The 14,509-nt window shown below is 46.2% G+C and overlaps 1 protein-coding gene across 3 annotated transcripts in view; it reads right to left on the reverse strand.

Moving 5' to 3' along the window:
• CTPS2 (CTP synthase 2) overlaps positions 1-14,509 on the reverse strand; it is a 110,374-nt gene that overhangs the window by 26,012 nt on the left and 69,853 nt on the right. For all 3 annotated transcript variants that reach the window (XM_082865291.1, XM_082865289.1, XM_082865290.1), the window contains one exon: positions 8,500-8,596. In XM_082865291.1, the coding sequence (XP_082721417.1) occupies positions 8,500-8,596 (97 nt within the window). The remainder of the gene's footprint in view (positions 1-8,499; positions 8,597-14,509) is intronic.

Consider the following 14,509-nt stretch of genomic DNA (forward strand, 5'->3'; position numbering starts at 1 on the left):
AAAAGACTAAGGGGTAGATATGCCATGTCGTTAGGAGCGCTTCTCTGGACGGATTTATTGAGCACACGTGCCATGTGGTAAGCCCAGGCACAGGGGACATCCTTAATGATGACAAAGTGACATGGTCTTCCTTCCTGTCCTAGTCTTTTTGGAGACAAAATAAAATGCAACAGAGATTAACTGCACATAAGCTTAATGTTCACTTAAGAAGCACGTAGCAGCAAAGCTTTAGAGAAAGACACCTGATAAGGTCTTAGGACCTACAAAATACTCTCAGTGTAGGCAGCAAGACACCAACAATGCATATAACAGCATCGTCGGAAACAAAAACCCTACCGAATTACACCTTCTCCTTCTCTAATTCGCTACTGGGTAGATTCTGTCTCATATATAATATATATTTAACCCACTAACGGTCTTACCAATCCCCACCCTCCTGTTAATAATCCTAGCGTCTGAACCTGAACCTTTCTCTTTCCTTTTCAGAGCAAAAACTTCCCCCACAAAAAGCTATACAAGCTAGAAGGTGGAAACAGCCCAAATGTCCGTGGACAGGTGAATGGATAAACAAAAATGGTATATACATGCAATGGAATATTATGCAGCCTTAAAAAGGAAGGAAACCCTGACACATGCTACCATATGGATGAACCTTAAGGACTTTATGCTAAATGAAATGTCAGCCACAAAAAGCAAAGGCTACATGACTCCACGTATATGAGGCACCCAGAGTCATCAAATTCTTGGTGAGAGAAAGCAGAATGGTGGTTTCCAGGGGCTGGGGGAAGAGGAATCAGGAGTTGTCGTTTAATGGGTAAAATGTCTTAGTTTTGCAAGATGAAAAAGTTCGGGAGATCAGCTGCACAACAATGTGAATATACTTAACACTTCTGAATTGTACACATAGAAATGGTTAAGATCACAAATTTTATGTTATGTGTGTTTTACAACTAAAATTTTAAAAAGTAAAAGGTAAACAGCCCCATTCTTGCCGCCACCACTCCCTCTTCCTCTGACTCCCCCTTTATCTAACACCCCATCCCCACCCTTTGCAACCCAGCTTTCATTCCTGTCATTTTACTGAACAACCCAGCAGATCTGTCCTCAGTGAGGACTGGAGTAACGCCCCCGTCCCCCATCTGTGACCTCTGCTCCTCTCTGGACTCCCCTTGCCCTGCCTCCCTGACCTGCGGCCTCCACTGGGGACGGCCGCCCACGCTTACACCCTCCCTTCCTCTCCCACCTTCACTCCCCGGGAAGCCGTCAGCCTTACGCTCCCATTCTACACCTCCCGATCCTTACCTTTCACCGGGCCTCCACATTTCCTATTTCCAGGGGGCCAGAAGAAATCACCCGTAGTGTGCAATAAAGCTAAAATCACTACTTGATGGGCTTCATTACCTCTCTCTCAGAATACCTGCTGTGCTTTTGCACAAATATCTTTTAACTGCTGCACCCGTGTCTTAATTTGACTCACTTTTAAGACTGCCCAGAACCTTGCCCTGTACTAATTAGGTATTATAGGAGCTAGAGCTCTCTTTGTATGTGCAAGGATTTGCTGGTGTTTGTCTAGAGATCCCAAGAGGCTGCCCAGAGTGCAGATTTTTGGTGTATTTGGCTTGCACAGTGTCGGCAGACACACAGTTATTAATTTTTAAATATGTTGCCAACATTTAAGAATCAGAAGATTCCTCATAAAACTCTAGATTTCCAGATTCTCTTAAAAATTTAGAAGACTGGCAACAGTGAATCAATCCACAGTCCTTCATGCAACTATCAGCTACAGCAGTTACTCCTTTGATGGGTCAAGTGCTTGTCAATTTGCCCCAGGCCCCACCATTCCCTATGGCCTCTCTAACTCTGAGGCCCACTGTTAACTGCCATTGATTGTTGAGCTCAAGCCATGGCATTTCTCACACTTGGCTGTGTAACTCGTTCACATTCCCAACCGGGGCCTACTGGCCCAGCTGCTCAGTCCAAGGTTGATACAGGGTCCTTCCTCAAGTCAAGCACCTGATCTCAACTGGCTTTCAGAAGCCAGGGGTGGGCTCTTCACTCCCTGTTCTCCTCCACAAGACACTCCTCCTGAAACCTGCAGAAGCCTGTCTTGGGGCTCTCAGTGCGAGGAGGCTCAGCTCTGGGAGCTGTTTGGGGGTTTCTGTCCCCTCTGATTAAGGTCCAGCCATTTGGCAGAGTGAGGTGGTCAGGAGTTCGGGCTCTGAAATCAGCTCAGTGACTGTCTAACAAGTGACTTTGCCATGCTACGACACCGTTCTCGCGTGCAAAATGCGGCTGGGTCCCAGGGGTGTTGACAGGCATAACTGAAAAGATGCCCATCGTGTCCTAGTGACCGATACTTAGAAAGTGCATGGTCCGGTATCTTTCTCCTTCTCCATCTTTTACTTTTGGATTTTAGCAGATCATTCCTTTAATTTTTAGAAAACATCTCATTTCTTTTAAGTATCTAAACTCCTCCCCTTACCCTAATTTTATTTTTCATGTTCTGCTTTTATCTCAATTTTCTATTATGAAAATGTTAATTTTCTAGTTTAAAAATGCTAGTCCTTCCCTTTAACTCTGCACTGCAGGGTCACATGCTTTTCCATTGCTTGTATCTCCTTTTATTCCCACCCCCACCCCCCCTTTTAGTATTCTCATCGCATTTTTTTAAACTCTTTTCTTAGATTTTCTGCGTTCTTCTGCTAGACCATATTAGCAGGTTGGGGAGCCAGGAAACCAGAAGGGAGGGGCTTGAGAGAACCTGCAAGACAAAGGGGCTGGCTGCCCCCCACCCTTCGGCTCACCTCTCCTCCCCAGCCACTGGCCCCGTGAGAGCCCATTCTTAACACAGGCCACTAACTGAAGTTTATCCCGAGCTCTGAGAGAATCACAGGTCAATACGATAAACCCTCCCCAGTCACAATCGCAGCGTCGCACTGGAATAGTGCTTTCCTGTGCCAGGTGCTGTTCTAAGGACCCACGTGCATAGCTGATTTAGCCCTCACAAGGCCCCCACAAGGTAGCAGCTCTTCTGATGTCCATTTTCTAGATGCATAACTGAGGGTGAGCAGCTACACAGCCAGCGACTGAGAGCTGGGGATGGGGCGGTGTGACTCCAGGGGCTGGGTTGTAACCACCTCCCGAGTTCCCACAGGTGAAGTGCTCAGGACAGAGCTGGTCCAGTAAGGGGGATATAAATGCTTTAACCCCTTACAATTAAAGGAGCTATGTCCCAGACCTGTGAGCCCCCATATCCACGAATACACTTTGCTGGGAAAGCCCCAGCAAAAGGCAAGAAGCAGCCGGGGAGAGAGGGACCCCCAGTGTGGGCTGTCCACGGGGAGGCTGGCCCACTCCTCTCCCGAGGCCCATCACGCTCCTTTCAAACTCCTGTCTCAGCGCAACATGTTACCGTGGCACAGACCTTCTGGGTCCCTAACTCCCTAGTGATCTCTTTCAAACTGTTTTATAAATCACCTCATTAACCCAGCCAAGGTTTTTTGTGCGGCTGGTTTTTTCCTCAAACTTCCTAACAATCTAATCACACAAGGAACTAGAAGCTGTTTCTGTCTATCAACGCTTGGATAAGAGATAAGAAAGCACAAGCAGTTTTTCTAGCCTGAAATTTTCTTCCCCTTATCCGTCTGTCTTTCAGTTCTTTCAAATGTGAGATTAAACCACTCTGCATTTCCAATGCCTTGAATTTTACCCAGATCCTTAATATGGGGACTCACTCAATACCTTCCTAATTGGCCTCTTGCCTCTGTCCTCTCAAAACAAAAACCTCTTTCTCTTACAGTAAAGCAGAACCAAGCTTTCAGTCAAGTCCTTCTCCTTATTATGAGGAAATGCAGACAAGGTCCCCAAAAGGAACTAAGTCTTTTCCTAAACTATTCAATTTTCACCTGCTGCGTCCAGACAGCTTGGCTGGCCTCCTGCAGCCTAGACTCTGCCACACTCACTAGCAGCTGGCGTCACCCTGAGGAGCTCTTCCCAGCCTCCTCTGCCAGCGGACGTCTGCCAGCATCAACTCACTGTCCCCATGTCGCCTGCCCTGAGGATGAGGGTCACGTCAGAACTCTGATGGGAAATCACCAGGACCTGGTCTCCAGCCGTGCGCACTGCACAGCAGGGGGCTCCTAATTCCTTCCAATACATCATGCTGCATCCGCCACTGGACCGGACACCCCTGGAGGGCAAAACAGCATCCACTCACCTTTAACGACCCCACGGCCCAGCCCCACCGTGCTCAGGGGCTGGCCCTCTCCCTCCTCTGCTTCCCCGAGTGCAAGGGTGCTGGTTTGGAGGGCAGAGTCACGCGGATTGCATACACAGTTTGGGACTGCTTTAAACTGGGTTTACTCTAGCGTTCCTAGCAGCGCACACCCACACCAGACTGCGCAGTATTCAAACACGCTACCTGAATGGTCCCAATAATGTGTTCCTGCCGCTGGTGGCAGTTCGGTTCAAAGACCACACTTGGCACAGACAAAACAGGCTTCTTTTCCTGGATGTCTTAGCAACATACTTGGGACCTGACCAAAAAAATTAAGCCAGGGACCTATAATATTTTGGACACACTATTCAAAAGGCTGTCAGCTGTCCCCTGAATGAGCTCTGAACCTTGCCCGTATTGCTTTGTACTTCAGTATGTTCCCAGCTCTCACACTCAGTTGAGAGCCACAAGCAAAACAATAAAGTTTCTGAAGTCTTAAAACCCTCTCATACCAAAGTTCCTCGGTGCTCTCCCTGGCTCCCCTCTCACCTGAGCCTGACCCCCTCCATCTCTAGCCACACCTCAATCTAGATCTCTCACTCTTCAAAGCACCCCATTTAAGACTTAACTGCTAATGTAAAATAGCTAGCTAGTGGGAAGCAGCGGCATAGCACAGGGAGATCAGCTCCGTGCTTTGTGACCACCTAGAGGGGTGGGATAAGGAGGGTGGGAGGGAGGGAGACGCAAGAGGGAGGAGATATGGGGATATATGTATATGTACAGCTGATTCACTTTGTTATACAGCAGAAACTAACACACCATTGTAAAGCAATTATACTCCAATAAAGATGTTTAAAAAAAAAAAAGACTTAACTGCTTTGTACCATATCCCCCTGCTTTTCAAAAGTCATCTAATGAGTTAATCAACCAACTAATGGTATCACTATAAGTAGACAAGTCCTACCATCTACATTCCCAGATAAAATGTGTGTGGTTTGTAAACTGAGGTGTAATTTACATGCAGTAAAATATACACATCTGAGGTGTTTGACAAGTTTCACAATCCTGAAATGTGTGTTTAAAGAGTCCCGTTTTGGAGAGTGATCGTAACGGTGGGCTGTGGAGCCAGGGCCACGTGTTCCAGTAGAAGACTAGAAACAATGTGAGAAGAGCAGCCGAGGCCTGTCCCCCGCACCCACCCATGGCGAGCTGTTCCACCTGTGGGCCCTCCTGGGACCCTGTGGGCCCCACAGGGTTCCACCTGTGGGCTCAGGTGAACAGTACAAAGGCTGGACCAAACGGCTTCTGGAAGCCGTCTTGGCCTTACTCTGTCACTAAATAGGGTATTTAGGCAGGCAAGTGGACAAGTGGGGAGATGTCCTTGAACGCTCCCCAGGAGGGTAGCAGCCTTGCAGCCTTGGACTCTTGCTTCAGCCTGTGCTTCTTTTGTTTAGACGGGGTTTCTGTAAGCCGTGGCAACCCCAAGGCAGAACAGGATTCCCCTGTCTTTGTTCAGCTCTCGAACTAAGAATGGTTTTTACATTTTCAGATGGTTAAAAAAAAACAAAAGAAAAAGAATGTTTCATGATGCATGAAAATTACATGAAATTCACATTTCAGTGTCCATAAATAAAGGTTCATTGGAACACAACCATGCTCCGTTCACTTGCATATTTGCCTATTGCTGCTTTCACGCTACAACGCAGAGTTGAGTAGTTGCATCAGAGACCATATGGCTCCAAAACTGAAAATATTTACTATCTGGCCCCTTACAGAAAAAGCTTACCAACCCTTGCTTTAGACCATCTAGGTAAGAGACTCTGGGCTGGTATACCGCTCTCTTCCCATATTAAGTGCTGGTGGAGACTTCAGACATGGGTGGTATACAAACAAGTAAACCAACATCTGGAAAGGGGAAATTTCCACTTTGTAGAAATGAAAACAAATGCAAATTAAAGTACAATAATACAAGGCCCTTTTTGTTCTTGTTAATAGAAAAAGAAGAAAAATAATAAAAATATTAGCAAAAAGACTAGAGAAAGCAAGGACACGACACTACAGTTAACATCATTATGAACTGGTTCACCTTTTCTTTCAAACAATCCAGCAGAATTATCAGTTGTAAAAGTGTTCATACCCTTTGACATAATAGTCTGACTCCTGGAAATCTATCCTAAAGAAACAATCAAAAGAACAAAAGAACACTGGGTCAAAATGTTCACATCAGCATTTTTCTAACAAAATGACAGAAACAACCTGAAATGCTTAGCAAATGGAAATGAATCAGTATATTATGGTTCCTTAACTCAATTAAATATACGTCCAAATAATAGACATGAAGACTAAATACATGAAAAAGTTTGCTACTATAACAGACTATATAAAAACTAAGGATGATAGGGACTTCCCTGGTGGACCCGTGGTTAAGACTCCACACTTCCACTGCAGGGGGCCCGGGGTTCAATCCCCGGTCGGGAAACTAAGATCCTGCATGCCACGTGGTGTGGCAAAAAAAAAAAAAAAAACAACTAAGGTTGATAGATAAAGTTTAGAAAAGACCATGAAAACTTAAAAAGAAAAAGTTTAGAAAAACAAGGAATGGAGTACTGACACATGCTATAATGTACACATACGTTTAAACATTATGCTAAATGAAAGAAGCCAAACACAAATGCCAGAGATCATACCATTCTATCTATATGAAATATCCAGAAAAGGCAAAACTATAGATTAAGGTAATGGGCTCAGGGCTGGAGGGGGTGGTGGTGATAGCTAAAGGGAACAGGGTTTCTTTTTGAGGTGATAAAAATGTTCAAAATTTGACTGTGGTGATGGTTGCATAACTCTGTGAGTTGTACACTTTTAACAGATGAATTGTATGGTATGTAAATGACATCTTAATAGAGCTGTTTAAAATTTTTTTTCAAGGCAGGCAAAAGATGTTAATTAAGCAACAAACTTTGGTGTTATGTTTAAGATTCATAAAAATCATCGATGCTACTTTCAGGTCTACTGTAAAGAAAAACAAATCCTAAATCAGTCTTATTTCCATCAAGACAGGTAAAAATTTTAAATATATTGAACACAATGCTCTTTTTAAAAAGCTTAGTACGATTATAACTGAATCTTTTACAGTAGATAACAATTTTAAAAGATGAAATTTCTCACTAACCATTTTTGCCTCTTAGACCACTATTTGAACAAAGTTTCAAAGTATTTAGAAACATCTGAAAGCCAAAGAATTGCTGCTAATACCCACAAAGAGAAAAAAATCTTATATTCTTAAAGAAAAAAGTCACTTAAAGAACACTGGCTTCTCACCCAGAGAGAGTAGGGAAATATGTGCACTTTAAAACTTTTCCTTTTTAAATTTCCTTCTTGCTAGGAAGCTTTATATTCCTTAGAAGCTGTTTATCAGCCTTAAAGGAGAACCTCATATTTCTAGTCTTATTCTTCTTTGAGTGAAGAAGGCATTTTTCTAAGGTATTCTTATAACTTCACAGGAATGATGCTGGACGCCCGAGATACCTGGGTTCCCTCCTGTGCATCCGGGACGGGCGGGGTGGGGGGTGGAGGGGGGAAGGTGAGCAGCGCAGGCATCTGTCCCGGCCACTGCTGTACTATCTCCAGAATCGAGCACAGTGCATATGGCGCAGAGCAGGCACTGAGATACATTTATCAAATTGAATTAAGGGGTTTGGGGTTACATTAAGTTATTCTCATATCATATGTTAAGCTATGGAAAAAAGTTCCACAGAAATTAGAATAACCTTATCGGGACTAGAAGATCAGCAAGTATCAGACAGTGAAGCATGTCATATTTTCCTTACCCCATGCTGGAGCCACTCAGGGAACAGAGAAATAGACTTCTGAGACATAACTGGCCCCCTTCTCAAGAAGTTCAAAAATTAGCGGCTCAAAGCAGTCAGACATGAAACAGTTAAACAGGGAGCTGGTTTCGATGCAGTGGAGAAAACAGTGGATTGGAAAGAACTGAGCTGGAATCAGGGCTGTCCTGGTACAGGGTCAACCCCAGGAGCATCGGGAAAGCACAAAGCAGCCCACTGGCCAGGGTGTGGCGGAGGGCAAATGAGAAGGGGCATCCATGTGTGTTCTACCAACCCTTTCAGGGAGAGGAATGGGGAAGCAGGAGGACCAGCGAGTGCAGAGGCAGGGAAGGGGCGACAGGGGCGGGACGGGAGAGCTCCAGGAGGGCTGTGGCCAGGCACGGCCATGTAAATGATGCCTGCCATGTTATAAAACAAATGATCTGAGAAACTTACTTAATATTGAATTTTCAGTTTTGAAAACAGTTCTTCTTATTCCCAGCCTCATCGTTCCTCCCAAATTGCCAGGGTTGTGTTCCGGCATATCAATCACCTTAGAAAACAAAACAAGTCCGGTTTTGCCATCTTGTAAAAACGTGATTTCCCACATTTCAAGCTTTACTTTTAGGGGATGCTCACTGGGTAAGGATGTTCCTTAAACGAGAAAATCCGATCGTTCCTTCCAACCTTCCTATTCAAACACGGTCATGCTTTTATACACTCCTCACAGTATGCTGCCTTTTCATCTCTGCTGCTCATCTTTCATTCAAATCACAGGTAAAAAACTTCTCAGGAGCATCTTTATAAGCTCCCTCCTGTCATTAGTCAAAGTGTCAGTTCCAGGCGATGTTCACACTTCACCTTCTGGGACCTTCCGCTTTGGTCTTCACGTCCCTTATAATAACAACCCTCTCCCACCGCCCACTCCACTCCCTAAAGATTTTCCATAAGCAAATCTGTCCATTTTGGAAAAGGATACCAGAAGTACAGTGGTCCCTCAGTATCCAGGGGGACAGGTTCCAGGACCCCTCTGGATAACAAAATCCTTGGACGCTCCAATCCCTTATATAAAACGGCATAATACAGTCAGCTATCGGTATCTGCGGATGCCGAACCCATGGATACGGAGAGCCAACTGAACTTATTTGCAGAAAATCATTTAGAAGGATTCTTTTTTTTTTTTTTTTTGGCTATGCCATGTGGCATGCAGGATCTTAGTTCCCCAACCAGGAATCGAACGTGTGCCCCCTGCAGTGGAAGCATGGAGTCTTTAACCACTGGACCACCAGGGAAGCCCCCTAGAAGGGTTACTCTTATTAAAAAAATTAAAGAAAAAATATATATATAATCCATTCTACCACATTCCATAGGTAGAAACCTAAGTGCCACCCTGGATCTCTCCCTCTCCCTCATCTCCAATGTGTCAAGTCCTATCCACTTACCGGCTCTAGACTTCCTGCATCCATCCACAGCTCCCACCACCACCCAAACCACAGCCCCTCACCTGGACTGCGGCCAGAGCTCACCAACTAGACATGCCCCACATTCACATGTCCCCCCAACCCTGCGCACTGCAGGCAGAGTGGTCGTGGTGTTTCTCCTGCTTGAAATCCTTGACTGCCTGGTACTGGCCCAACCTAGCCCTTCAGCCTCACTTCCGGTGACTTTCCCCTCCTACCCTGAGCTCTGGTCGCTGAGCCTTCCTTCAGTTCCTCAAGTGCATCTTCCCTCCTCCCACCATGGAGACTTTGAACATCTCCCACTCCCCTACCCTCTTTTCCTAAATTAATCCATCCCTAACCTTAAGATCTTAGCTCAACTACCCAATACGAGCTTCCGCAGGAGTCGATATTAGCAGGCGCCATGCCCTAGTCAGGGTCCTCTATCAACATGCTCCCCGTCGCCGTGCTCCCCTCCGTTTGTGCGCTAGACTGTGAATCGCCAAGAGCTGGGGCACTTTTTGCTTTTATCATCGCATTCCCAGCCCCTAGCACACATGGAACTGGCAGCTGGTATGCACTGAACGAATGCAGGGATGGTTGAATGAACTCAGACCAAATAATTTCAGATTTATCTTTAGGATTAACTCTCAGAAATGCAGACACGTGATTTTTATGAAAAGTCTGTTCTTGTTAGCCAATGGTCTATTTTCGCAATTCTGTTCACTACAATCTCATGGTTTTATTTCATCTTTAAGCTGTTAGAACAGACTACAGTTGGGTGAGTTAACCTGTTCTAATGGAATTGCTCAAGTTTCCTCTCATAAAACCTTCCTCTCCTTGTTTTTTCTATACCCTAACTGCCACATGTTGCTCTACAGGAATCCTTGACAACTAGAATTTTCCAAGAACTTGTATGATCTTATCAGTGCTCCAGAAGAACTTTCTGAGCCATTTGAACCCTGTGGCCCGGGTACACTCTAAGAGTCACTGAGAGGAAGGGGTGGAGAAAAAACTTGACTACACCCCTTGGCGGATGGAGCGCTTGGTTCTGAAGTGCTTTTGGCCTTGGCGTGTCTTTCCTATCTTCTTGGGTCGGCTAATTACGGCTAGATTAAGTATTACAGGAGTGAGGTGAGGAGAGGGCATCAGCTTCCAGTTCAGAAAGCTGAGCTGTTTAGCTTTCAGCCCCTTGGGTATTTTCTAGGAAAGGACAGATAAGACTACATTACCTGCCACAGACTCGTAAGAAGTCCTAGGTTGATTCACAGCTACAATTTCCGCTTCAGCTGAAGACAACCTGAACCCTTTAGGAAGACCACAGCAATAAACTCCCCTGGTTTCTTCTTATAAGTGTACTGTAATGCTTTAAGTCAGCCTTACTTCCGGCACTGGGTTTCTCCACTCAGGAAGAGTCTTTTAATGTAGTTTGTTCAGTTATTGGCATGTTTGGAATTCAAGGAATGTTCTGGTATAAACCACTGAAAATGGAGTCAAATGACCCAACGAAGAACAGGAATCCTCCCTTACTGCTTACTTGGGTTGAATCTGACAAACAGAAGGCCAGAAAATATTTCCAAAAGAAATATTTCCAAAAGCTAAATGCAGTGGGCACAGGGCTGCCTAAGGGTCTTAAACACTCCTCCAACATAGAGGGAAGTCTGGAAATTCCTGAAAGAGCAATATGAGAACATTGTTTAGAAACATGAACTATCAGGAGAAACAGCTATAAGAGTTGAGTGTGGTAGACAGGAGGTGAGGATTACTGAATTTTTTCATTATAGGCTTTTTGGAATTGTTGGGTTTTTTTTTTTTTTTTTGGAATTGTTGAACACTTAATTACTTTAATGAAAATACAAATTGAAGGCCCAAATAGTGAAATATATTGTATAGGCCTTCCACTAGGGTATTAGTTCAAATTATCCCTGCTGTTTTCAAAAGCAATATATCAGACCTTCTGCTGATATGATAGCACAGAAAGAAATCCCAAGGTGTAACTGCCACGGTGACCCTCCGATTAAAATACGCTCCCATAGAAACCACTGGAGAGGCAAAGAAAACGGCAGACAAAAGATGGGGGAGCAGATGGAAGTAGCTTTCCAACTCTAAATGATGCCCTGAACAGCAGTGAAAGGAGAAAAGCAGAGCAAGAACTGACAGGCGGCTTCATCCGGGGATGCCCATCACACACTCAGTGGAAGGATGTCCAGGCCAGGAAGACCTTCAACATGGCAGAAGAGTAAGACGCGGAGATCACCTTCCTCCCCACAGATACATCAGAAATACATCTACACGTGGAACAACCCCTACAGAACACCTACTGAACGCTGGCAGAAGACCTCAGACCTCCCAAAAGGCAAGAAACTCCCCCACGTACCTGGGTAGGGCAAAAGAAAAAAGAATAAACAGAGACAAAAGGATAGGGACGGGACCTGCACCAGTGGGAGGGAGCTGTGAAGGAGAAAAGGTTTCCACACACTAGGAAGCCCCTTCACTGGCAGAAACGGCGGGTGGCCGGGGGGAAGCTTGGGAGCCGCGGAGGAGAGCACAGCAACAGGGGTGCGGAGGCCAAAGCGGAGAGATTCCCGCACAGAGGAACCATGCCGACCGGCACTCACCAGCCCAAGAGGTTTGTCTGCTCCCCCGCCGGGGCGGGCGGGGGCTGGGAACTGAGGCTCCGGCTTCAGTCGGAGCGCAGGGAGAGGACTGGGGTGGCGGCGTGAACACAGCCTGAAGGGGGGTAGTGCGCCACGGCTGGCCGGGAGGGAGTCCGGGGAAAAGTCTGGAGCTGCCGAAGAGGCAAGAGACGATTGTTTCTGGGGGCGCAAGGACCCTCTCTGAATCCCCTCAATTCAGAGCACCGCCTAAACGAGCTCAAGAGACGGGTGCAAGCCGCGTCTATCAGCGCAGACACCAAGAGACGGGCATGAGACGCTAAGGCTGCTGCTGCCGCCACCAAGAAGCCTGTGAACAAGCACAGGTCACTGTCCACACCTCCCCTCCCAGAAGCCTGTGCAGCCCGCCACTGCCAGGGTCCCGTGATCCAGGGACAACTTCCCCGGGAGAACACATGGCGGCCTCGGGCTGGTGCAACGTTCTGCTGGCCTCTGCCGCCGCAGGCTCGCCCCGCATCGTGCCCCGCCCTCCCCCCCCCCCCCGGCCTGAGTGAGCCAGAGCCCCCGAAGCAGCTGCTCCTTTAACCCCGTCCTGTGGAGAAAAGGGAACCCTCTTGCACTGTAGGTGGGAATGTAAATTGATACAGCCACTGTGGAGAACAGTATGGAGGTTCCTTAAAAAACTAAAAATAGAACTACCATACGACCCAGCAATCCCACTACTGGGCATATACCCTGAGAAAACCGTCATTCAAAAACAGTCATGTACCAAAATGTTCATGGCAGCTCTATTTACAATAGCCAGGACGTGAAAGCAACCTAAGTGTCCATCAACAGATGAATGGATAAAGAAGATGTGGCACATATATACAATGGAATATTACTCAGCCATAAAAAGAAACGAAATTGAGATATTTGTAGTGAGATGGATGGACCTAGAGTCTGTCATACAGAGTGAAGTAAGTCAGAAAGAGAAAAACAAATACCGTATGCTAACACATATATATGGAATCTAAGGAAAAAAACCGGTTCTGAGGAACCTATGGGCGGGACAGGAATAAAGACGCAGACCTACTAGAGAATGGACTTGAGGACACGGGGAGGGGGAAGGGTAAGCTGGGACCAAGTGAGACAGTTGCATGGACATATATACACTCCCAAATGTAAAATCCATAGCTAGTGGGAAGCAGCTGCATAGCACAGAGAAATCAGCTCAGTGCTTTGTGACCACCTTGAGGGGTGGGATAGGGAGGGTGGGAGGGAGACGCAAGAGGGAGGGGATAAGGGGATATATGTATATGTAGAGCCGATCCAGTTTGTTATACAGCAGAAACTAACACACCGTTGTAAAGCAATTATACTCCATTAAAGATGTTAAAAAAAAACGAGGGGGCTTCCCTGGTGGCGCAGTGGTTGGGAGTCCGCCTGCCGATGCAGGGGACACGGGTTCGTGCCCCGATCCGGGAAGATCCCACATGCCGCGGAGCGGCTGGGCCCGTGAGCCATGGCCGCTGAGCCTGCGCGTCCGGAGCCTGTGCTCCGCAACGGGAGAGGCCACAACAGTGAGAGGCCCACATACCGCAAAAAAAAAAAAAAAAAAAAAAAAGAACGTCCAGGCCAGGCTCCAGCTGGGAGAACAGAAACACTCCAGAAGGGGGACGGCTGGGGAAGGCAGAGAACACAGGGTACTTCTGGTCAAACCTGGCCAAACCAGTTGCCTGCAGAGTTCTCAGGCTGTCCTACCAGCTCTAAAGATGACAGTATGACTGCCTCTCGGGTTACAAACAACCTGATTGAGCAACAAAATTGAGGAAACGTCTTCGTTCCTGGCATTCCTTCCGCAAAAAGCCTGAGAGATAGGAGAACATCACAGCTTTAAAACATATCTTTTATCATTACTGGGGTGGTTAAAGAACTTCAGATATGCTTTAGCTTTAACCCCAACATTTTCAAAATACCCTAGATTTTGCATCTAAGAGGAAAATGCCTCTTCCATTGCAAAAGGGTCGCCTCGGCCCATTCTGAGTTTGCCTAAATACAAGCTGTCACCTGATCCCCACTACAGATCTGTCGTTTCTTGGAACCGAGCCATAGCGCAGAAGAAAAATAAAAAAGGATCAATAAGTAACGAATATTGGTGCTGATAAAGCTTTAGGAGATGTAAATGTACCATGTAAGGATAAACACGGCCCTAATTAACCTTTACCAAAGTTTCTGCAGCCCATGATAAAAGTGTAATGGGTTCAAGACTTCAGGAGTCCTGGGTGCCTTAAACAACAAAGTCTAGGGAAGTTAGGTTCTCTTATCAAAGATGAAATTCCCCCCCCTTTTTTTTTTGGCCACGGAGCGCGGCTTGCAGGATCTTAGTTCCCCGATCAGGGAACTAAGCCTGGGCCTCGGCAGTGAAAGTGT

This window comes from Leucopleurus acutus, assembly GCF_964270905.1.
Source record: "Leucopleurus acutus genome assembly, chromosome: X".
Lineage (NCBI taxonomy): Eukaryota > Metazoa > Chordata > Mammalia > Artiodactyla > Delphinidae > Leucopleurus > Leucopleurus acutus.